Below are 21764 nucleotides of genomic sequence, written 5' to 3'. Positions count from 1 at the left end.
CAGTCCAATTCCAGTTTGTACCTCCCATCGCCTGGAGCGTCATGTGCCACTTGCCAGTATTCGGGGCCAGGCTGGGCGGCTCTCGTGGGGCGAGAAATTGATGCTACCAATCCAGCCTCATCCTGGCACAGACTCGTTTGGTCACAAAACATCTGCACAGCCCCCATTTCCCAACTGCAGCAAACCCAGCCAGCAGCAGGTGACTTCTGTCTGACCAAATTCCCGCGCTTGCCTATCCTGTTGGTTCTGTGCCCAAGAAGCCTGGTCTTGATGCTCTCCCAACTCCTTCTCCAGCCATCCTGCCCCCATCACACCCAGTCTGCAGCTGACCTCTTAGCCAGATCCAAGCTGTGTGTAGACACAAGGGCTATCTTGGGCAATGCCTCGGGTGTCCCGAGGCATCTGTACCCCAAAAAGGTCTTAATTACACCCAGTCCTTCCTTCCCTGTGTCCGACCCCCTCTTGGGGTAAAGAGATCAAGGATAGTCCCGCAGCCAGGGAGCTGGATAGATTTCAGTGCTTCTGGAACTCTTCCTCTGAAATGGGAGGAATAATCCAGCTCCAGGGCGAGGGAAGGGTAAATGCAGTCTGGTTGGTGATGCGCTATGTACGAGCGAGGTATGGGCATTCTCCCAGCCCAGTCCTAAACTGGAAACTCCCCTGCCTCTTTGGGGGAGATGGCCTAGGCTGCTCCTCCAGCATACGTTAGCCTGGTAGAATTCAGCTCTTCCGGACAATGTCAGTGTTTATTTGTGACGTTATTGGAGTCTGATGTGAACATGGGAATCATTGTTGCAGCCACTGTTCTGTGTTTGCACCAAATCCTGTGCTGAGTGGGCCCTGTGAGGTGTCTGTCGAAAGCTGATGATTCGCTGGTGCAGTTTGTGCTGCTTGTGGGCAGATGTCATTTTTGTATTTGTATCCTCGCATTCCAAATGTTCGCTCCTGGGAGTTATCAACAGGCGTCACCCAGCCATTGTGTAAGGGTGGCTAGTCAGTGACTAGCAGCACTTGGCCGGCAATGGGCCTCCAGCGGTGCCGATCCACAGCTGAGGAACTTGGCTGTAAAGGTTCAGACCAGTCCGTGAGTGATGGCTGCTAAGGCCTGAGTCAGGCATGGTCAGTGACTGACTCACGTGACAAATACCATTTTGGGAGGGGAGCAATGGGATTCCCGTTGCGTGGGCAAGGGTAGAAGGAGGGCCTGGGGGCTCCTCCAGCTTTGTCTTCACTCCAGCTCATCCCGTTAGGGGCAGCTTTGCCATGAGCCTGAAAGGACTGATGACCCACCCTAGCAGAGGACGTATTCCAGAGACTTACAGACAGCAGTTTATTCCATCTCTGCTGCACGCCTGCACCAGGAACTTGGGAATTGGCTTGTGTAATTTGTTTCCTTTAGCAATTTTACTCTCAACCTTTTCTTTCTTTTATGAATAAGCCATTAGCTGTTAGAATGCAGAGTGCATTGTGCAGAGTGCTCTTTGCCTAAGATCTGAGGTATAAATTTACCTGGGATGTGGCTGGTCCTTTGGGGTTGGAAGAACCTGTTCCGATTTGGCAAGATGGGTTTTGTAGCCTCTTGTGTGTAAGGAGCAGTGCTGGTGGTGGCTCAGGAGAAGCTGGAGTGTTTAGGAAATAGGGAAGTTAAAATACCTTTATTTTGGTAAATGCGTAACTGCTGAAAGTTTCAGAGGTTACACGTTTACATGCTGAGGATTGGGGTGTGCTAGTACTCGTGGGGAGCCAGCTTCCATCTGCCGGCAGTGGGGGGAGGACGCTGTGTGTAATGGTGAAGGTTACCCAATGAGCCCAGCACATCAGTTACATCAGTTAACTGTTAACACTATCAAATCCCTACTAGGGAATAGCTTGTATGGTTTCTCGCCAGCGAGTGTGGTGAACAGATGTGCTCTTTGGTGGTTTGGTGCCTTTATAATGGAGGACCCTCCGTTGTGGGCTGCAAGTAGCCCTGTCTCTAGGTAATTTGCTCTGATTTGTCCCTCTCCGCCGTGCCCCCCTGAACTGCTATAGTACAGTCATTTGCAGCATTCACCACCACCCTTGTCTTTTTTGGAATGTCCATGGCTATGGGAAATTAAAGGGAGGGGGAGTCTGATCGTTATTTCGTGGCAGTAGCCGTCAATTCAAACATGAGGCATCAACACCACATGGCAGATACTAGCAAGGTCTCTGGCAGCATGTTTCTCATGTGGCCTCCTGGGCTGCTTGGAGTCTTAGCTGCAACAGCATCTTGGGGTCGATTTGTGCATGGGTTTGAAATCCAAGTTTACTGGTTAAAACCCAAACCCTTCTGGGCCAGGGTGTGTGTTAGCCATTCCGGACTAATTCCCTCGTCCCGGCACCGGTTCTGAAGTGAGGGCAGATGGTTGCACTGGGCCCTGGCAGGCTGTGGATCCTTGGAGCTACTCCGCAACGAGGTCACAGAGGTCCCTAAGGGGGATCAGTTTCCTCAGCCAAGTCCTTAGATCTGTCTAGGAGTTTCCAGTGCAGGCCGCCTCCACTTCCTGTCTCTCTGGGACTTACTCAGCCTGCCGAGGGCTGCCGCAGAGCCGTGCCCTCCACACACTCTGCAGAAGAGCTGCGATGGCGCTCAGCTGCTTGTGTCAGGCACTCTGCGGAGAAAGGAATGGTGCAGCCACTGGCTTCCCATGCTGCTGGCCTGCAGTCTATTGTGGGCCAAGGGCTGGGGTGAATGGTTTTGTGCCGGGAGCTCTCTTGGCTGCATCCTCGGCTGGCTCTCTGCGCTGCAGGTGACAGCAGAGCCCGAGGGTCCCAGCTCACAAGGCGCCATTCTCTGGAATGGAAAGAAGGGGGAGTTGTTTGCTTTCTCGGCGCCTGGCTTCTGCGTCTCTATGTTCCCTGGGAGGGCAGGCTACAAGGCCCCTTTGCCCTGTGATCTGTGAACCTCCTTCCCAGCTGCCCAGGAACACGTGTGGCACAGCTGGGGCTGCATCCAGAGCCTTCCTGGATTTCCTCACAGCTTCAGCAAAATTGGGGTCATATACCTGCTTGGAAAAGCACTTAACCTGGCAATTCGTGCACCATGCCACAGGTGTGCGGGGGAGGGGGCAGCAAAGGGCTGGCGGCAGAGCCATGAGGAAGGGGAGACAGAGCGGCTCATGCCTCACTGGGTGCAGTCCAGCTCAGCAGTTAAGCTCTGGGGCTGGTTACAGAGCACCTGCCCCCAACCAGGTGCTGGCCAGGGGGCTTCATTGGCATGGGCAAGAGCCAGTGGGGAGCCTGTGCTTAGCACCAGGAGGACCAGACACCTTTGCACCAAGCTGGTATCCAATGCCTGCACCATCGCGGGGCAAGGATCCAGGCAGGACCAGGGCCTGTGTGTTGGGCCTCATGGTGCCGGCTGCGTTCCCCCCGTCCCCCGTTCTCACATTGTCACAGGTGCCCAGCTGCGGGCCCTGAAAGAGAGCACTTTGTTTTCCCACCACCTCCTGCACAGGAGCTGTTCTCCCTATGTGTCTGGGCAGCGCCTGGCATGACAGGGCTGATCCCAGCTAGGGCAGGGACTGTCTCTCGCTGTGTGTCTTGGCAATGCCTGGCACAACAGGGCTGATCCAGTCTTTCAAAATCTGCCTTTATTCAATCCTGTATCCTTCAGTTGCCAGTAGGAATGTTGCTGTGTATCCTGAGGTACAGAAGGGGGTGACCCTTGTCAAGGTGGGGTCTGGGCAGATGGGAGAGGGGAAGCGCAACTCCTGGCCTTTCCTTGGTTCTAGGCTAGCCCTTGCATTCCCTGGGGCCGACAATGGGCTCCAGAGCTTGGAGTTGTAGAGCTGGAATTCTCCCGTTCCGCAGGGGTTGGTTTATGAACACGTGGCAAGGCAAAGGAGGGGAGCTGTGTGTCTGCTGCCCCCCAGTCTCAGTGCTGTTCTGGGGGAGATGGTGCGGTTCAGTGTGATCTGGCTCCAGGCCCCATTTCCCTCTTCCAAAGGTGAGATTGGCTGGGTGAACACGTCTCCTCCCTCGTGGCAGTCTCTTCACACCCAGCTAGGCGGCCTGTTCGCCCCCATCCTGGGGCGTTTGGTCCAAGGTTTCTCACTGTCCTGTGAGCCGTCTCATTGGGGCTATTTCCCATGTGAACACAGCTAGTTTTGCCCTTCATAGAATATAGAATCATAGAATAGTAGAACTGGAAGGGATGTCATCAAGTCTAGTCCCCTGCCCTCATGGCAGGACCAAGCACCGTCTAGATCAGTGGTCTCCAACCTTTTTAATCACAAGATCACTCTTCAATTTCAGTGCAATGTAAGATCTACCGCAAACCCAAATACCCTTGCCCCATTTCCTTCCTGCCCCTTCTTTGAGGCCCCGCCCCTGCTCTGAGGCCTCACCCTGCTCACTCCACCCCCTTCCTCTCCCATCCTCACTCACTTGCACAGGCTGGGGTAGGGAGTTGGGGTACATGCTCTGATTGTGGGCCAAGGGGTTTGGAGTGTGGGAGGGGCTCAGGGCTTTGCTCAGGGTGGAGGATTGGCGTGTAGGAGGAGTTTCAGGGTGCAAGCTCTGGGAAGGAGTTTGGGTCTAGGGGGACTCCCGTCCAGGGCAGGAGGTTGGGTGCAGGAAGAGGTTCAGGAAGCAGGCTCTGTCTGGGCACCATTTAGCTGAGAGAGTTTCCAGGTGGAGCAGTGGGTTAAGGCAGGCTTACTCCTGCCCTGGCCCCACACCACTTCTGAAAACAGCTGGCATGTACAGCAATGGCTCCATGTGCTGCCCCTCATCTACAGGCACTGAGACCACAGCTTCTACTGGACATGGTTCCCCTATTATTGATCACTGGGAGCTGCAGGAGTGGTGTCTGCACATAAGGATAGCATGTGGAGATCCCCTTGCTGCCTTTCTCAGGGGCTGCAGGGATATGCCTGCCACTTCCAGGAACAGCAGTTACCACAGGGATAATTACTTCAGCCACAACAGGTTAGGCATTTTAGAACTCACTCCGTAATTAAATTTAAGCATAAGAGAGAAATGAAAATTAAGAAATGCATAGGCCAGTCAAAAACTAAAAATAACCCACTTTGCAAGCAGTAACAGAAGTAACAACTACCCCACATGTGTTGGGTCAGAGATGAAAGTGAAGGACAGTGTGTGTTTGTGAGACAGTCACACTTATGCTGTCTGTCTGTATGTCTGAGATTTGCATTGCCAAGCTCCCTCCACCCCCTTCTCTCTGTGTGGAGATAGGGTACAGGAGTGGGGAGAAGACGGACACCCTGACATCCCTCCCCCCCCACACACACACCTTTTCCCTCTCATCCCCCCTGCACAGCAAGCAGGAGGCTCCTGGGGGGCAGCTCTAAGGCAGAGCAGGAGCAGCATGACAGTGGGTGGAGGGGCAACTTAAGTGCCAGCGCTTGATAGCTTCCTGGCCAAACCAGTCAGGATCCCCTGTCAGAGACTCCAAGATCTACTGGTAGGTCCCAATCTACTGGTTGGTGACCACTGGTCTAGATCACCCCTGACAGGTATCTGTCCAATCTGCTGTTAAATATCTCCAGTGATGGAGATTCCATAACCTCCCTAGACAATTTATTCCAGCGTTTAACCACCCCGACAGAAGTTTTTCCTAATGTTGAACCTAAACTTCCCTTGCTACAGTTAAAGCCCATTGCTTCTTGTCCTATCAACAGAGGTCCAGGAGAACAATTTTTCTCCCTCCTCCTTGTTACACCCTTTTAGGTACTTGAAAACCACTATCAGGTCCCCTCTCAGTCTTCTCTTTTCTAAAGCCCAGTTCTTTCAGTCTTCCTTCATAGGTCATGTTCTCTAGACCTTGAATGATTTTTGTTGCTCCTCTCTGGACCCTCTCCAATTTCTCCTTGTCTTTCTTGAAATTTGGTACCCAGAATTGGACACAATACTTCAATTGAGGCCTAATCAGCACAGAGTAGAGCAGAAGAATAATGTCTCGTGTCTTGCTCACAACACTCCTATTAATGGAAAAAAAGTAAACACGATTCTGGGATGCAACCGTGTCACACTGCTTGTGGTCCACTATGACCTCTAAATCCCTTTCTGGGGTACTCCTTCCAAGGCAATCGCTTCCCATTCTGTATGCGTGAAACTGATTGTTCTTTCCTAAATAGAATATTTTGCATTTGTCCTCCTTAAACTTCATCCTACTTACCTCAGACCATTTCTCCAGTTTGTCCAGATCATTTTTTATTTTGACCCTATCCTTAATGCACTTGCAATCCCTCCCTGCTTGGTATCCTCTGCAGACTTAATAAGCATCCTCTCTATGCCAATATCTAAATTGTTGATGAAGATATTGAACAGAACCAGTCCCAAAACAGACTCCTGCAGAACCCTACTTGTTATGCCCTTCCAGCATGACTGTGGACCATTAATAACTACTCTCTAAGAATGGTTATCCAGCCAGCTATGCACCCACCTTCTAGTAGCCCCAACTAGGTTGTATTTCCCTAGTTTATTGATAAGAAGGTCATTTGAAACAGTGTCAGATGCCTTACTAAAGTCTGAAGCAAAATGCAGGACAATGTAGCACTTTAAAGACTAACAAGATGGCAGAGTCTTTCACTGTAGTCAGTGAAGTATGTTGATCTTAGTGGATTGTTCACTTTCAGTCCTTTGGGTACGATGTCCATTTTCTTGCACTTGGATAGAAAGATGATGTCTGTCTGTATCTGTGCGAGTTTCTTCATATGGTTATTTTACTAAAGTCTATGTACTCCACGTCCACCACTTTCCCCTTATCCACAAGGCTTGTTATCCTATCAAAGAAAGCTATCAGATTGGTTTGACATGATTTGTTCTTTCCAAATCCATGCTGGCTGTTACCGATCAACTTACTATCTTCCAGATATTTGCAGACGGATTCTTTAATTACTTGCTCCATTATCTTCCCTGGCACAGAAGTTAAACTGACTGGTCTGTAGCTTCCTGGGTTGTTCTTATTTCCCTTTTTATAGGTGGGCACTAGCTTTGCCCTTTTCCAGTCTTCTGGAATCTCTCCCGACTTCCATGATTTTTTCAAAGATGATCGCTTACGGCTCAGATACCTTCTGCCTTTCCCCGCTGGATTATGGAGTCTTTTAGCACCCAGTGCTTTCTCCCCTTGGCCACAGTCATGTCCCTGCTCAATCTTCTTTTAGATGAATCTGTCACGCAGCTGAAGCCTCTTTTCCAGCCCAAGGCTAATTTTTTTGTGGCTCCTTTCTGCCCCTGATTGTTAATTTCAGCCCCAGATGGAGCCAGGGCCGGGACTGATTCTCATCAATGTCATGCTGGCTTTTCTCCTTGGAGGCTGTTGGGCCTCGTGCCGGCTCCTATGGCTTGTGCCAAGAGAGGCACCCTCTCAGCGGCTTGGCCTGGCTTGTGTGGTCAGCAAAGCGCTTCCCTGGCTGGCAGGGAAAGTCGCCCGAGTCAGCCCTTCTCTAAATTGTGAATGCAGGGCTGGCCCCTCTCCAGCAGCTCACATCCCGGCCACCTTGGAGCCTGCCACTCGCCGCGCAGCTCAGCTCTCAGGCATTTCATCCTCCTCAGCCCTCTGGTTAGGGGAGAGCTCAAGAGCCCTGGCCAAGATCCACATCCCTCTTGTGCTGCATAGACCCCCCGGCCGAGATTTCCCCCCTTGTGCTAGGCACTGCATAGACACACAAGAGGAGCCTGTCTGGCCCTGAGGAGCTCTGAGCCCTGAAAGGGAGGCAGGGGAGAGTCATCAATCCACACATCTCTCTAAGGGACAGATATGGCATTTCCAGGCTGGGCTTCCGAAGGGATTCAGGGGCCTAGCAGTGCCGGTCAGGGCCTTGCATTGAGCCTCCCATCTGAGCCCCTGCATCACAGGCCATACTGTCCCCTGGTCAGTACCGAGCCAGGGAAGCCTTCGAGTTAACTGCAGCCAGGGACGAGTCTCCGCTGAGATGCTCAGCTACCTGTGCCCACGATTCATCCCCCTTTTCAGGTCGCATTTGGCTAGCATCATTTCCTAGCCATTGGGGAGCATCAGACAGCTCTTCGCTGGCCTGCCAGGGAGCGCCCGTGCAGGACAGCTGTTGTTCGCACGCCCAGTCCTGCCTTTCTGCCCTGCCAGGCTGCTGATCCCATCCCCCGCCCTGCCTTCCCACCCCACCAGGCCGCCAATTATGCTCCTAGCCCTGCCGGGCTGCTCTGCTGGGCCACCAATCCTGCCCCTGCCCTGCCTTTCTGCCCTGCTAGGCCACTGATTGCACTCCTACTGGGCTGCCCTCCCAGGCTGCCAATCCTGCCTTTACACCCTGCTGGGCTGCCAGTCGTGCTTCCCGGGCTGCCGATCCTACCCATCACCCTGCCTTCCCGCCCTGCTGGGCTGCCGATCCACCCACTTCCTCACTGTTCCCTGCAATTCTGTCCTGCAAAATCTTCGATCCCCTCAACCCTGCAAGAGCCATTCCCCTGCACAGCTAAACCAAAAACCAACCCCAGAGTAGTGAACATAGATGCAATTTTCCCTACTAAAAGAGGGATGTTACTGGGTACCCAGTTAAATAGTTTAACAGTTTAACCGATTCTGGGAGCAGCCTCTGCCTGTGGTCCAGCTGTGCGGGGGCCTGGGAGCAACTGCAGTGGCAGCAGCCCTTGCCTGCAGCAGGGGCTGCTCAGGCCTGACCCCAATGGGTGGGGGAGGCGCTCCAGCCCCCTGGACCCAGTTAAACATGGCGTTTGCTTGCATTTAGCCAATTAAATAGAATTTTATGTCCCTACTAAAAGACTGAATGAATCTTGCTTAACCCATGTTAAAGACCCTTTAACTCCGGTTACAAGACACATCAAATCCCATCAGTTCCTCTCTTAAGTGATCAATTCAAAGTAAGAGATCCTGGGATGTTGCTGCGGGACCCACGGGATTCCTGTTCTGCTGCAGGGCACCAGCCCTGACTCCTGGGGTCCTGCCCACCTGGGCCATGGCCGCTTTGCTCCCAGGTGCCTGGGTTCCTGATGGGGCAGGGAGAGAGGAGGGTGAACATGGCAGCGTGTCAGTCCTCGCTCCTCCTGGGGTTAGAGCCCATTGATCAGAGTAGGGCCTCTCACAGGCTGGACCTTCGCCCTGCATCGGGCAAAGGATGCGGGTCGGGTTGGACAGAGGAGCTGCCTCTGCGCTGGGGAGGGTCCAGTGGTACATCACCCAGTGCTGCCTCTCTCCCTGGGCCTCCTCTGGCTTTAACCGCAGACCTGCGCAGGAATGGACCCATTGTGCAATCTTCTGTTTGCTCGGGAGTCGGGACAGTGCTGCCAGTCGCTCACCCCGTGGCATCTCCTGCAGCGTTGGCTCAGGCTTTCGGATCCTGAGTGATCTTTTTTTTTCCAGCTCCTTTTAGCATGCCAGGGAGGGGGTGTCTGTGCCATTCTCATCGCTGAGGGCTGGCCCACGAGCCCCTGATCTGAGGCAGAGGGATGCAGACACCTATGTTAGCTTGATGTACAGCAAACGCAGGAGTTACCTCGTGCATGGCCATCCTGCCTGCCGGTGGTGCACATCCTTACGCCTGGGCCATCTGGGAGGGCAGGGGCGTCGGGTGATTAGAGCGAGCAGGGGCTGGAAGGCAGGATGTTTCTTCCCAGCTTGGCTGACCCGTCTTTAGTTTCCCTTCTCAAACAGGGAAAGGGCCATTTTCTGGCCCAGCCCTCACAGCAAATGTGCGGCCGTCCCCTTGCTGCGGTCTGTTAGCCCTTTCTCCCTGGGAGCCACAGGTGGTTGGGAACGCCAGCCAGTTGCTGCGGTTCAGAAGGGCCACCCCATCCGTTCTGCAGCTTCTCCCAGCCAGCTGCGTTCTCTGGCTCTTCCCTGGCTAACGAGGACCTTCCGGGCTGAATTGCCTGCCCATCTGCTGCAGCCAGCAGGGGGCATGCTGAGGGGAACCTGCCCTTGTGTGTGGGAGAGGGGACAACAGACCCCAGAGCGGGCCCTGGGGATCTGAGTCTAACGCCTCTCCTCTTGTCCCGCCCCCAGATCTCTCCCGGAACAGATTTGCTGAAGTGCCTGAGGACGCCTGCCACCTGGTCTCCCTGGAGGGGCTGAGTTTGTACCACAACTGCCTGCGCAGCATCCCGCCAGCCATCGCCAACCTGCAGGCCCTCACCTACTTGAACCTCAGGTAGTGGCCAGGCTGGGGCACGGGAGGGAGCTGGAGCCCCTGCTGGGCTCAGTCAGCCAGAGCTCCTGCACAGCAGGAATATTCCACCCTGTGGGCTCCTGTTTCTGTCCCCACAGGCCCCTGCAGGGCCCCGGCCTGGGGCAGGAGAGATTCTCTCTTCCCCCGCCCCAGCCTGGCCCTGCTGAGGAGGTGGAACCTGGCCCTACAGGACATACTTGGCCCTTACCAGAGGGATGCAGGTGCCGGGGTCTGTATGTTGCCTGTGCGCCCCCTTGTGGGGCCACACTGCAGTGTGACGACAGCTGCTTGGCTGTGCTACCCATGCAGGCCTGTCTCCCAGGGGGCTGGGCCTCTCCATGACTCTTAGTGCCTGGAGGGGCTGCTATTACAGGTGTGTTTGGCCCAGATCTAACTGCTCCTTCTTCCCCAGCCGGAACCAGCTTACCTCCCTCCCGCCCTGTCTCTGCCAGCTGCCCCTCAAAGTCCTGATCGCCAGCAACAACAAGCTGGCCTCGCTGCCTGACGAGATGGGCGCGCTGAGCTCCCTGCGCCAGCTGGTGAGTCGGGCCTGCTGGCGCTCAGTGCTGGGCTATGGGGCCTGGGGTCTGGCCTGCTAACTGGAGAACCCTCTGGGCTTTTATAGCTGGACATGAAGCTCCAGACAGCTCCCTCCTGTCAAGCCAGCTCTGTTTGGGGTAGGGAGAACACCCAGAATACATTAGGAGTGGGATGAGCTCAGCAGGAAGTGCTGCTCAGGCCACAGGGCAGCATTAAGGGATACTGTGGGGCAGCATTAAGGGATACTGTGGGGCAGGGGCTCAGCAGGAGGCTCTGTGGGGCAGGGAGTAGGGCAGGGGTTCAGCAGGGGCACTTTCTCCTTACAGGCATGGCAGGCCCCAGACCATTACCAGGGGGTGCTCTCATCTGGCTTAAACCCTCTGCTCCTTCCGGGATACTGAAAACACAGTACGAATCCCCTCCTATGGGGACTTCGGGGGCAGCTTTCCCACCCTACCCCAGCCGGGCCCTGCTGAACGAATCCCCTCCCCCCAGGATGTGAGCTGCAATGAACTCCAGTCCCTCCCAGCCAGCACGGGCCAGCTGGAATCCCTGCGAGATCTCAATGTCCGGAGAAACCAGCTCACCACTCTCCCCGAAGGTCAGTGTCCCTCTCGGTGCGCCTGCCGCTGCCTCCAGGCACAAGGGGCTAAAAAAACCTTTCCAGCCAATGGAGTGTGGGGCGAGCCTGTAAGCCGCCAGTCCCGCGAGGGCTGGGCCTCTGGCCTGAGTGCATATACCTTCCTAGGCCTTCCTCTTTGGTCGCCCTGGCATTTGGTTCCCGGTCCTGGACTCTATAGGGTTCTGATTCTAGCCTGCATCCCATATGGCCCCACACCAGGGAGCACCGAGCTGGACTGGGATTCCACGGAGCTCCCCCTCTGCTGTGCTATGCCATTTCCTGTACTACCCAGCTGCTGCTGCTGCACCCCCCAGAGATGGCTATCTTGGGGTGGGCGACGGTAAAGCACCTGGAGGTGGCTGGCTGACCTGGTGTGTGGCAGTGGGACATCACCAGCTCTCCTCTCTGGGCCTGGCTTGCCCTGGCACAAGGAGAGCAGGTGCTGAGGAGCCTGGGAGCCGAGGGAGGCTTTGGTTGTGAACCAGGAGACCTACTAGCCAAGCGTGTCCCATGAGGGCTCCGTCACTGGGCTTCTCTGCTTCTCCAGAACTGTCGGAGCTACCCCTGGTTCGCCTGGACTTCTCCTGCAACCGGGTCGCCCGCATCCCTGTCTGCTACCGGCACCTCCGACACCTCCAGACCATCCTACTAGACAACAACCCCCTCCAGTCGCCCCCCGCGCAGGTGAGCCAGGAAGGGCTGGGGGGGCCAGTGGAGGGAGCGAAATGGACCTGAGGAAGGGTGGGTGGGGCGGGCTTGCACCCAGCCCAGGGGCAGGGCCTATGTCTGCCAGGAAACAGCAAGAGGGAGCTCTGCCATCTAGTGCAGACAAGTGGGGCAGGGCCCAGTGGCTGGGCGGTGTAGCCAGACCCATCCTTGGGGGAAACTAACATGGGCCTGGACTCCTTCTGTCCGAATGCAGCCCAGAGCCAGGGAGGAAGGGGTGGGATCTGGCCTTCTTGCTTGCGAATCTGTCCTGGAGGGGGCTCTTCGAACAACTCCCCCACCCCACCCCGAGCCTAGTGCCGGTCTCTCCCCTAGATCTGCCTGAAAGGCAAAATCCACATCTTCAAATACCTCAACCTGGAAGCCTGCAGCAAAGCGGGGCCAGACCTGGCCGACTTGGCCCGGGCCAACCGGCCCACCAGCTTCAGCACTTGGTAAGGGAGCTACACCCACATACCTGGACCCTGCAGATTCCAGTCCTCATCCTGTTGCCTCCTCCTGCCCCTCCCGCGGATGTGAACCCGTCGAGCTCCCCCACCCCTGCACGGCAGCAGGGAGCCAGGACTCCTGGGTTCTCTCTCTGCTCTGGGAGGGGAAGGGGGCCAGAAGGCTTGGATCTGCCTCTTTCTTGAGAGCTTGGGGAGCAAGCGCCAGGTCCTGTTACCCCTCCCACACACACACACTCCCCCCCCCCCACCCCAGACCGGGCTGATCCCAGTCAACCCTGAGCTCTGTGCTGTCTTGAAGTGCCTTCTCCAGCTCTTCTCACCGGAGTATCTCAAAGTGCCCCTCCTCCACCCCCTCTTTGCCTCTCAGCCTCTCAGACGAGTTCTACCCCGGCCGGCAGTACGGCGGCCTGGACTCCGGCTTCAACAGCGTCGACAGTGGCAGCAAGCGGTGGTCTGGGAATGAGGTACGGGCTAGGGATATTAACTATCCGTTAATTGAATAGTTGATTAACCTCATAAATTCTTGTCAGTCGACTATTCTGTGGTCCCCGGGCACCCCTGTCTGGGGCGGAGGGGTCTGAGCTCCTGGACCCGGCACAAGCCAGAACTGAGCTGGGCTGCCTGCTTGCCTGGCTTTGTATACCCTCTAAATGCAGAGCCACAGTGGGGGTAGGTCCAGGACCCAGTGCAAGCCAGGACTGCTATAAAAATGTACTGGCAAGGAGTGGGGGGGAAATGTGTGTAGTCTATAGCATTACCTATAAGCTTTGGATAATGGGTTAATTGACTACACTATTACATCACTAGTATGGACTGCAGGGCCCCCAGCCCAGCCCTGCTCCCCCTTATGCTGGGATGAGCTGCTGGCTCCACATGTGTCCCATTCCAGGAGCACATAGGACAGCAACAGCTCCCACCTCAGCCCGGGCTCCGCAGCCTCCCGTCCTAGCACCGGGGAGGAAAAGCTGCCGCAGGAAAGCTGGGCTGGGTTGGCTCTAGGTTCCAAGGCCATGCCCAGAGGGAGGCTAGATGGCAGACAGGAGACTTGAGGCTCAAAGTTTGTTAGGTGCTGCCCTGCCTCAGTTTCACCTACATCAGTGCCACTGACTGGGGGCATTCAGTCAGTTTCACAGATGGTACCTGTGCTGGGCAGGGGTCCCTCTGTGTCACATGCCCGCAGCAGTCCCTGTCACCTGCACCAGGTGGGGGTTGGTCAATTGTGCGGGTGATTCACAGGCAGTCCTGGCATCTGAACCCCCCGCCCATCCCGAGTGCTGCCCAAGAATCACTCAGCCCCCCTATGTTCTCCCAGTCCACAGATGAGTCCTCTGACCTGTCGTTCCGCGTGGCAGAGCTGATCCGGGATCCCCGCCAGCTGAAGGAGAAGCGGGACAGGGCAGGTGAGTGGTTCCATTCTCTCCAGGTGGATTCCCAGCTCTTGGTGATCCTGCAGTAGCTGCCGGAGATGCCTGACTTGGCCTAAGAGGACTCAGCCATTGGCTTCTCCTGCCAGTCACAGCTCCACTGACCCATGAGCTGTCAGGGTGGGCACCCCAGTTCCCAGGTGAATCTCTCCTCCTTCCCAGCTGCATCTGGGCTCGTCTTGTCGCAGACAAGCACGTGGTAGCAGGACTGCGCTGCAATCTCATGCCCCGGCTTAGCTGCAGGCAGTAGGTGGCTGGTGCCAAAGTGGTCTGCCCAAAGGGTACATGCAGGGGCAGGCCTGGTCCAGTCTCCCTGAAAGACCTGCAGCAAAATGGGAGTGGGCCCTGGTCCCCGCCAAAACAAATCGCTGTCCAGCCAGAGTTCAACTCAGTCCTTTGCCTGGAGTTCCCCCATGTCTCTGGCCTAGCCTGGTAGAGGTGCACATGGGCACATGTGTCAGGCAGCCCCCATGGGCTTTGCTTGGTGCCTGGGAGCAGAGACAGCCTGCTTGGGTTGCCAGGTGGTTTAACAAACCCCCCCCCCCACACACACACAAAACCCACCCCGAAAAAATTCTGTTGAAAGGGAAAAAAAGGGGGGAGACCAAAGTTGTTGAGCAAAAAAAAGGAGGGGGAGGGGGGCTCTGCACCTTTAAATGACCCTGCGCTCCTCACTCCCCTACCCCTGCCAGATACAGCAGGGGGAAAACTGTACCCACCAGGCTTCCCTCTAAGGGAAACAGGAAATACCAGACATTTCACGTGTCCAGTATTTTCTGGTGTTTTTACCGGACGGGGGACCCAAATAATGGACAGTCCAGGCGAACACTGCACACCTGGCAACCCTACAGCCCACTGACCCTTTCCTCCCCGCAGCCAACGCAGACCTGGAGCAGATCGACTTCATTGACAGCAGCCTGGAGGAGGAGGAGGCAGCCAAGCCGGAAAGGAGCTCACAGGGCGCAGCCCTGGTTGAGGTGCAGGGGGGCTGCACTGAGGGACCCTGAGTATGCAAGTTGAGGAGACTGCAACTCCCAGGATGCATTTCTCTACACTTGGCCTGTTGGCTGTCCCTGCGCCCTGGAGGCAACACCCCCTGCTGGAATAGGAAGAGGAACTGGCCCTGCAGTGGGAGGGGTGTCACACTGGGCCCTAAACAGGGTTGTGGCCCCAGCCCCACCTCCACAACCAAGGAAATTTAGGTTTTCTGGCAAATATTCGAATACCAAAGTCTCTCGTATGGGAGTGGCTGGCGTACAGCCTCTTGGGAGCTGTGGTTTGCTCGACTTCTGCATCCCATGCTTCCTTATGGGCCAGGCTTGCTGGTGGGATTATGTCTACCATGCAAAACTTAAACAGCAAATGGTCCTGCAGCTCCTTACAGACTAACAAACCATGTAGGTAGTGTCATGAGCTCTCGTGAGCACAACCCACCCAGGTGCACCATGGGCAGCTGCATCCTGGGAGTCCCTGGCACATCTTGGATGATGTAGTTTTGAGGGTCAATTTAGGCCCAGGCCTGTGGCTCCTGCCAGCATGGGGGGCACGGCTCTGGGGCAGGGATGTGGCAGCTGGCTCAGAGGAGGGGCTGTCATACAGCAGCAAAGGAATCTGTGCTTGGAGTCTGTGGGCTTAGAATGGGGGGCTGAGAGCCAGGACTCCTGGGCACTCTCTCCAGCCTTTTTCCTCCAACTTTGTGTCCCTAGGAGAGGCAGAAAGCAGAGAAGAGCCTTCCCCAAAGAGCTGGTGGTGGGGAGAAGGTGCCAAACAGCAGGTGAGCAGCGGCTGGTTAGGGCCTACTCTGGGACAGGTGAGGGGTCCCTGTGTAACTGGCCACCCCACCCCAGAGATGGGTGCATCTCAGAGCTTGGGCAAGAGGTCTGTGTGTAACAGGCTGTCCCCCATTTCCCCCAATGAGGGGCACTGCAGGCTTTGAACTCTGGCTGCTGAGCACGGAGAGCCAGGAGCAGCGCTATCAGCTGCAGTAGATTGTTACCCTCTCACCTGAGCCAGCCCCCAGAGAGGGAATTAACCCTTGGTGTGTTGGCCTGGGTTAACCCTGCTCATCCCAAATCCCCACACCACAGGACATGTGTGGGGCCCAACCCCCCTCGGGAAGAGCCCGTCGGTGAGGAGCGGAGGCGCCCTGAGACGCTGCAGATCTGGCAGGAGCGGGAGCGGCAGCAGCAAGCCCTGCGAAGCCAGGCACTGGAGAAGCGGGACAGGTTTGTGGGAGGGCTGGGGATGAGACTCAGCCCCCTGCTGAGGCCACCTGGGGGCCTCTCTGCTTCGGGCCCTTCTGACCCCCCTCTGCGTCTCTTCCAGCCTGCTGAGGATGGCGTCCAAAGGTGGCTACAGCAGTGCACAAGGCCCAGCGGCCAGCAAGTGAGATTTCCCCCCCCCCATTGCTTTGCTCCAAACTCCCTTTCCACATGACCCATGTTGTGGGCTCCCCTGGACCCATGCTCAGGCCCAGTGGCAATTTTAAACCCGGTGGCAGTGCTGGGGTTCAGGTCTCCCCCGGTCTACACTAGGACAGCCTTGGGGCTACTCCAACTCTGCCCCCTTGTACTCCTGTGTCCCATGACCCCTTCCCCCATGGCCAGGATCAGGGGCCCTTTCCCAGCCTCGAGCAGCCCCTCACTTGGCTCTGTGTCCCCACAGTGGCCCATCGGAGATCAGCAGCCTCCCCCAGAGGAAGCCAAGGACCCAGGTGAGAGGGGAGGGACTGGGATCGGAAGAGCCTTGGGGGGGTAAATGGTGCCCAACGGGACTCAAGCCGACTGCCTCCCCTGCCCTTGTCTGTTTCAGGCTGCAGAGCAGCCGTCCAGTATCTACAGCCCAACATCCCCAGGGCAGACAGCCCGGCAGCAGGGTGAGTGCCGGCCAGGCTCTGGCAGAGGAGAGTGGGGGACAGCAGTGGGGCCTGGTGGGTCAGAGAAGGTGGGTAGGGCTGGGAGTCCAGGACTCCTGGGTTCTCTCCTCAGCTCTTGCAGGGGACACGGGCCTCCAGGGGCAGCAGATCCTGTTTGAAAGGACCTAGTGCCCCTAGGCCTCAACTGTGCTATGAGGGAGGAGGGAGGCCATGGGGTGAGATGACACCTTTCTTCCCCTCCCCCTAGAGTCGCTCCCCTCCCAGGTCTCCAGCCCCCCAGGACGGGAGGCAGGTTTGGCCCAGAAGCCCAGCAGTTTCCTCTTCCGCTCCTCCTCACGCAGCGCTGTGAAGCCCAGCTCCGGTAGGTGGGCAGCTCTGTGCCCTCCCCCTTGCTGGTGAGCTGAGGTATTGTACCTGCTAGATCTGCAGGCCTGGGGTTTGAATCCCAGTGTGGCCTGTGGATCCATTCCCTGCCTGCCTGCTGTCTGTGTCCCACTGAGCAACGCTGTCCCCCCCACAGCCTGTACCCCCCACGACGCCTCCCCAGACCTCCTGCGGCTCCGGGCTGGCTCACACGACCAGGATGAGAAAGAGTTAACGGCCCAGCTACGCAAGGTATTGGCCCCCCCAGCTCAGCTTTCCCATGACTGATCTCTGAGTGCTCAACCACCTGGTTAACCTGTGGCGGGACCCTGGGGAACCTCATGCACTCCCCCCTTTCCCCTCGGGCCCTGGCCCCTCTGCACAGCCAGCAGCAGCTGCCAGCCGCCAGGTAACACAGAGGAGCTGTCAGCCATCAGGAACCTGGTGCAGGACACGTGCAGGGAACAGGGACTGTGCCCTTCTCTCTCCCCCTCTCCCCCCCCCCCCCCAGAGCCCACACTCTAGTCAAGAGAGAATTATGTTGGGTGATGGGCCTCAACAATTTTCAACTGGGTCCTGAGGAAAAGCAGGTGAAGCCCCCTGCTCCAAACAGGTGCCTTACGCGTGGGTCCCTGTGGGCAGTGCGCACATGGGTGCAAAGCAGGTACCTGGGGGCGGGACATGGAACATCATCTTTTCCCCATGCAGGCCATCGAGTCGCGGCTGAGCATGACTCTGGCAGAGGATCTCAGCGATGCTCTGGCCAACGGAGCCGTGCTGTGCCAGCTGGTCAATCACCTGCGCCCGCGCTCGGTGCCCTTCATTCACGTGCCTTCTCCCGCTGTGGTGAGTGGGAAACCTGCCCCAGACGCCTGGGGCCCTGCCTGGCTTGGGTGGGTGAAAGCCTGGGAGCCAGGACTCCTAGGTTCTCTCCCCAGCTCTGGGTCTGTCTCTACAACTGTGAGGGCTGGACTGACTCTTCTTGAAACCTGAGCGTCTGCCAGACGAGACAGTAGCTTGGGCAGCCCACCCTGCCACTCACTCTCCTCCGCTCTCCGCAGCCAAAGCTGAACATGGCCAGAAGCCGGAAGAACGTGGAGAACTTCCTGGAGGCCTGTCGCCGCATGGGGGTCCCGGAGGTAATGTGGGGACTGTGGGGATCTCAGATATCCTGCCTGCTCTGTGCAGCTGGGGCAGTGTGCTCCCGTGCTGGTGCACTAGTGTGAAGTCCTGACCCCTCCTGTGAAAAGCTCCCCCCTCATGGCTAATGGTCCGCCCTCTCAGCTGATGGGGACCTGGCCTCTCAGCAGCTGGTGCTGCACTCTGTTCCCTGCACTGGGGTCAGGTCCTAGAATGCCGCATTGCACCCACTCCTCCACGCCAGCAACAGGCTGGTGCTGCCGGTTCCTGTCGCCCCTTTGGATGGCAGTAGCAGCGGGGCTGAGCCTGGGTCCTGCCCAGACCTCCCTCCCATTGCACAGCACCGGGCACTGCCCCAGCCTCACAGCAGCAGGAGATGCCCAAATTCCCTCTGCTAAGACCAGGGTCCCTGCTCCCAGAGAGCTCCCCCGCTGGACAGCCTTAGGAGGAGGGGAAACAGAGGCATAGAGAAGGAGAGTTGTTCAACATCAGTGGCAGCCAGGGAGAGAACCTGGCTCCCAGCCCCCACTCCCCTCCCAGAGCCAGGGAGAGATCCTGTGAGTCCTGACTCCCAACACCCACCCCACCAGCTCTACCCACTGGCCCCTGTTCTCCTCCTCAGCCTGGGCAGGAAATCCTACTGGCTCGGGCACAAGCAGAGTTGCCAGCCCAGCGCGGCAGGGGCCAGTCCCACAGTCCCTCCCTTAATGTCTCTCCTGTCTTTGTCTCCTGCGCCGGGCCCAGGTCGCCCTGTGCTCTGCCTATGACGTGCTCCAGGGGGACGCCCACCGGCTCTGGGGCACCCTGCGAGCCCTGCTGCTCTGCGGAGGCGAGGAGAGCGCCACTCCTGCTGCTGCCCACACCACGCCCGCCCTGCCTGGGCACCTCGCCGGCTTCGCCCTCTTCTATGTTTCCGTGATGTCGCTGCTTTTCCTGGCCTATTGCAAACTGTGTGGGTTCTGACCAGTGGGGCCCCCAGAGCCTAGCCCTGGGGTGCAGGGGCCCTGCCCTTCCCATGTGCCTTAGGGAGACCTATGGGGGCCCTGCTGGATCAGTGCTCTCCCAGCCACTGCCCAGCCTGGGAGCTGGTTCTTGCTGTCATACTCTAGGGCCATGCACACGGGGGTGGGGCTGGAGCAATGCTTCCCCTTGACAGTTCCCTGTGACCACCAGGGTCCCCCCCTTACTCCCAGTGGGGCCTGGGAGGCAACTCCAGCGTCCCTCAGGACCCCACTTTCACCCCATCTCCCTATGGAGTTTTGCAGGGCCAGGTTGACAGTTGGTTGTGGGGGCTCTGCGGGTTCCCCTTTGAACTGAGCTCCTGAACTGCATCATCTAGCCCCTGGCAGCTCCTGCCATCTTCAAATCCGCCTCCTAGAGAGACACCCCCCCCAGCTGGGCCCTGCTCCCCCTCCATGCAAGCGAGGCCCTCGCTCCTGCTCGTCAGTGCCTCTCGCCGGAAACGTGCCATCTGGCCACATTCACCTGGGGAATTGCGTGCCTTGCTGGGGCTAGCCCTGGTAATCCAGCTGCCCATGGGGACTTCGGTCCCACCGTCTTCCTCTCCTCCTTTGCCTCCCGGCTGTTCCCCCCTTGGCCGGGCCGCCTGCCTTAACGCTATTAAATTATACAGCTCTATATTTGATATATATTGGAAGGCCGAGCCTGGGCACACTGTACAAAGCTGTAAATAGTGCGCGGTCCTTGCTCGGCAGTTCCCTCTTGTAAATTCCCCTTGTGGCTTTCTCCTCCCGGACGCCGTGTGTGTCGCACTTGCTGAGAAATGGAGCTTTCCAACCCGCCATGTGGCTTTTGTCTTGTTTTGCCTTGCCTTGGCTTGGCCGTGCTTTAGTGCTGCCGGGCGGCTCACATGGGAATGCAGGGGGCAGTTAACTAGTTACCAAGATCAGGGCCCTGTTGGGGGGTCAGGCACTGCCTCATACTCCCCCAAAACAAGACCCAGAGTAAAGCAAAAAACCTAGGTCAGCTCTGGGCCTAGAACCAGCTGTTGGCCCTGGGAATAGGGCTCCAGTGTGGTGCTGCTCACTTAACCACTTTCCCCAGGCTCTGGCTGTTTCCCTTTCTTGGTCAGTGGACAGAGCAGGGGCTTACGGCAACTGCCTGACAAAGCTGTGCATGAATCGGTCAGCCTCACATAGGACTTGCTGGAATGGCTCTGAGGGCCCCATCTGGCTTGGCCACGTGCCTGCTCTAAAGCCTCCCTGAGTGTGGGATGGATTGCACTATTGCCTCCAGTGGTGGAAGTTGAATCGTTGCCTCTTCCTATCCCCCAATGCCCACCCCTTTGCCCCTCTAACTTCTCCTCTTTTCTGCCAGGAATCCCTGTGCCAGCCCCAGCATGTCCTGGATGAGGAGAGCCTGGGGCCACTGGCCCGGACTGTCCAGGCCCTGCTGAACGTGGCCCAGTCCCTGAAGAAGCCGACGCCCCCTGAGAGCACCTCCAGCAAGACCTAAGGGGGTGGCCCAGGCACTAATTGAAGAGCAGTGGCCCCTAGGATTAGAACACCCCAGGGGCTGTATGGGTAGGCCTGACTCAGCCCCAAGCAGCACTGACTGTACAGAGGTGCTCTCATCCCACTACATGCCTCAGGGCCATACTGTCCCCCCTGAAGTGGCAGCTGCTGTTTGGAAAACTCGTGGGTGGCAGAAGTGGGATTCTGAGCTCCTATTGCTAACCCTACCCCCAGTAACCCTATTGTGGGGCCTTTCCACTGGCTGGCCCAGCTGTGTAAGGCAGTGAACCCGCCCTTGGGCAGCAATGCAGGGGATTGATCACAAGAAGGGGGGTTATTTGTGGACAGGGAGGAAATGGGGGCCAGGCTCCCCCCTCTCATAACAAGGGGCTGGGGATCTCTGCAGTTGCAAATGGCTTCACATCAGTATCTAGGGGCAACCACTGCCCATGGGGCTCCGGAGGGACGAGAAAGTTAAGAAGCCAGGGGGGAAGAGTGAACCCCCAACTTGCCCCTACTCCCCCTATTTTCCTGGGGGTAAAGGGATCAAGGGAGGGACTGGTACCTGGCTCTACCTCCTCTCCCAGGCCTGGGCTACAGCCCCCAAGTCCTTCCCCCTCCCCTACCAGCCTGGACCTACCTGCTCCTGAGTGCCCCCCACCTCTGCCTGGGTTTTTCCCTTGCTCTCGGGAGGAGAGTGGGGGGCTGGAGGTGAGAGCAGGGAGGCTGGGTTCTCTCCTCAGCGCTGGGGTGCCCTCTAGGGGAATAAAGCTGCATGACCCTCCCTCGGCTCTGGGCTGCTCTGTCCCGCCCTGCCTATCCCGGAGCTGGGCTGGGCTGGGTCTGCTAAAGCGCCAGCCTCTGTTTCCCTTGCACAGTCTCAAGCCAGCCTCGCTCCCGGCCCCAACCCGCAGCTCCTGCCCCTTCCCACGCTGGTTCGGGGACTCCCAGCCCCCGCTTTCCTGCTTCAGATCTTCCTCAAAGGGGGCGGGGCGGAGGA

General features: G+C 57.4%; 1 protein-coding gene across 4 annotated transcripts in view; it reads left to right on the top strand.

Moving 5' to 3' along the window:
• LRCH4 (leucine rich repeats and calponin homology domain containing 4) overlaps window positions 1–21548 on the top strand; it is a 35193-nt gene extending 13645 nt beyond the window's left edge. Inside the window, exons 2-20 of one of the 4 annotated variants that reach the window (XM_075908446.2) lie at window positions 9989–10133; window positions 10250–10380; window positions 10564–10690; window positions 11187–11292; window positions 11861–11997; window positions 12355–12473; window positions 12856–12952; window positions 13801–13888; window positions 14789–14889; window positions 15619–15686; window positions 16000–16137; window positions 16238–16297; window positions 16577–16625; window positions 16724–16787; window positions 17035–17148; window positions 17308–17402; window positions 17859–17996; window positions 18212–18289; window positions 19035–20655. In XM_075908446.2, coding sequence (XP_075764561.2) covers window positions 10367–10380; window positions 10564–10690; window positions 11187–11292; window positions 11861–11997; window positions 12355–12473; window positions 12856–12952; window positions 13801–13888; window positions 14789–14889; window positions 15619–15686; window positions 16000–16137; window positions 16238–16297; window positions 16577–16625; window positions 16724–16787; window positions 17035–17148; window positions 17308–17402; window positions 17859–17996; window positions 18212–18289; window positions 19035–19253 — 1812 coding nt within the window. In that variant the 5' untranslated portion in view covers window positions 9989–10133; window positions 10250–10366 and the 3' untranslated portion in view covers window positions 19254–20655. Of the gene's footprint in view, window positions 1–9988; window positions 10134–10249; window positions 10381–10563; window positions 10691–11186; window positions 11293–11860; window positions 11998–12354; window positions 12474–12855; window positions 12953–13800; window positions 13889–14788; window positions 14890–15618; window positions 15687–15999; window positions 16138–16237; window positions 16298–16576; window positions 16626–16723; window positions 16788–17034; window positions 17149–17307; window positions 17403–17858; window positions 17997–18211; window positions 18290–19034 lie in introns of all 4 variants that reach the window. The other 3 variants (XM_075908444.2, XM_075908443.2, XM_075908445.2) reach the window with 3 other exon arrangements.
• Window positions 21549–21764: the final 216 nt, after the last annotated feature.

The sequence above is a fragment of the Pelodiscus sinensis genome, chromosome 22, assembly GCF_052426305.1.
Source record: "Pelodiscus sinensis isolate ZL-2025 chromosome 22, ASM5242630v1, whole genome shotgun sequence".
Taxonomy (NCBI): Eukaryota; Metazoa; Chordata; order Testudines; family Trionychidae; genus Pelodiscus; species Pelodiscus sinensis.
This window is presented reverse-complemented; position numbering and strand designations above follow the sequence as displayed.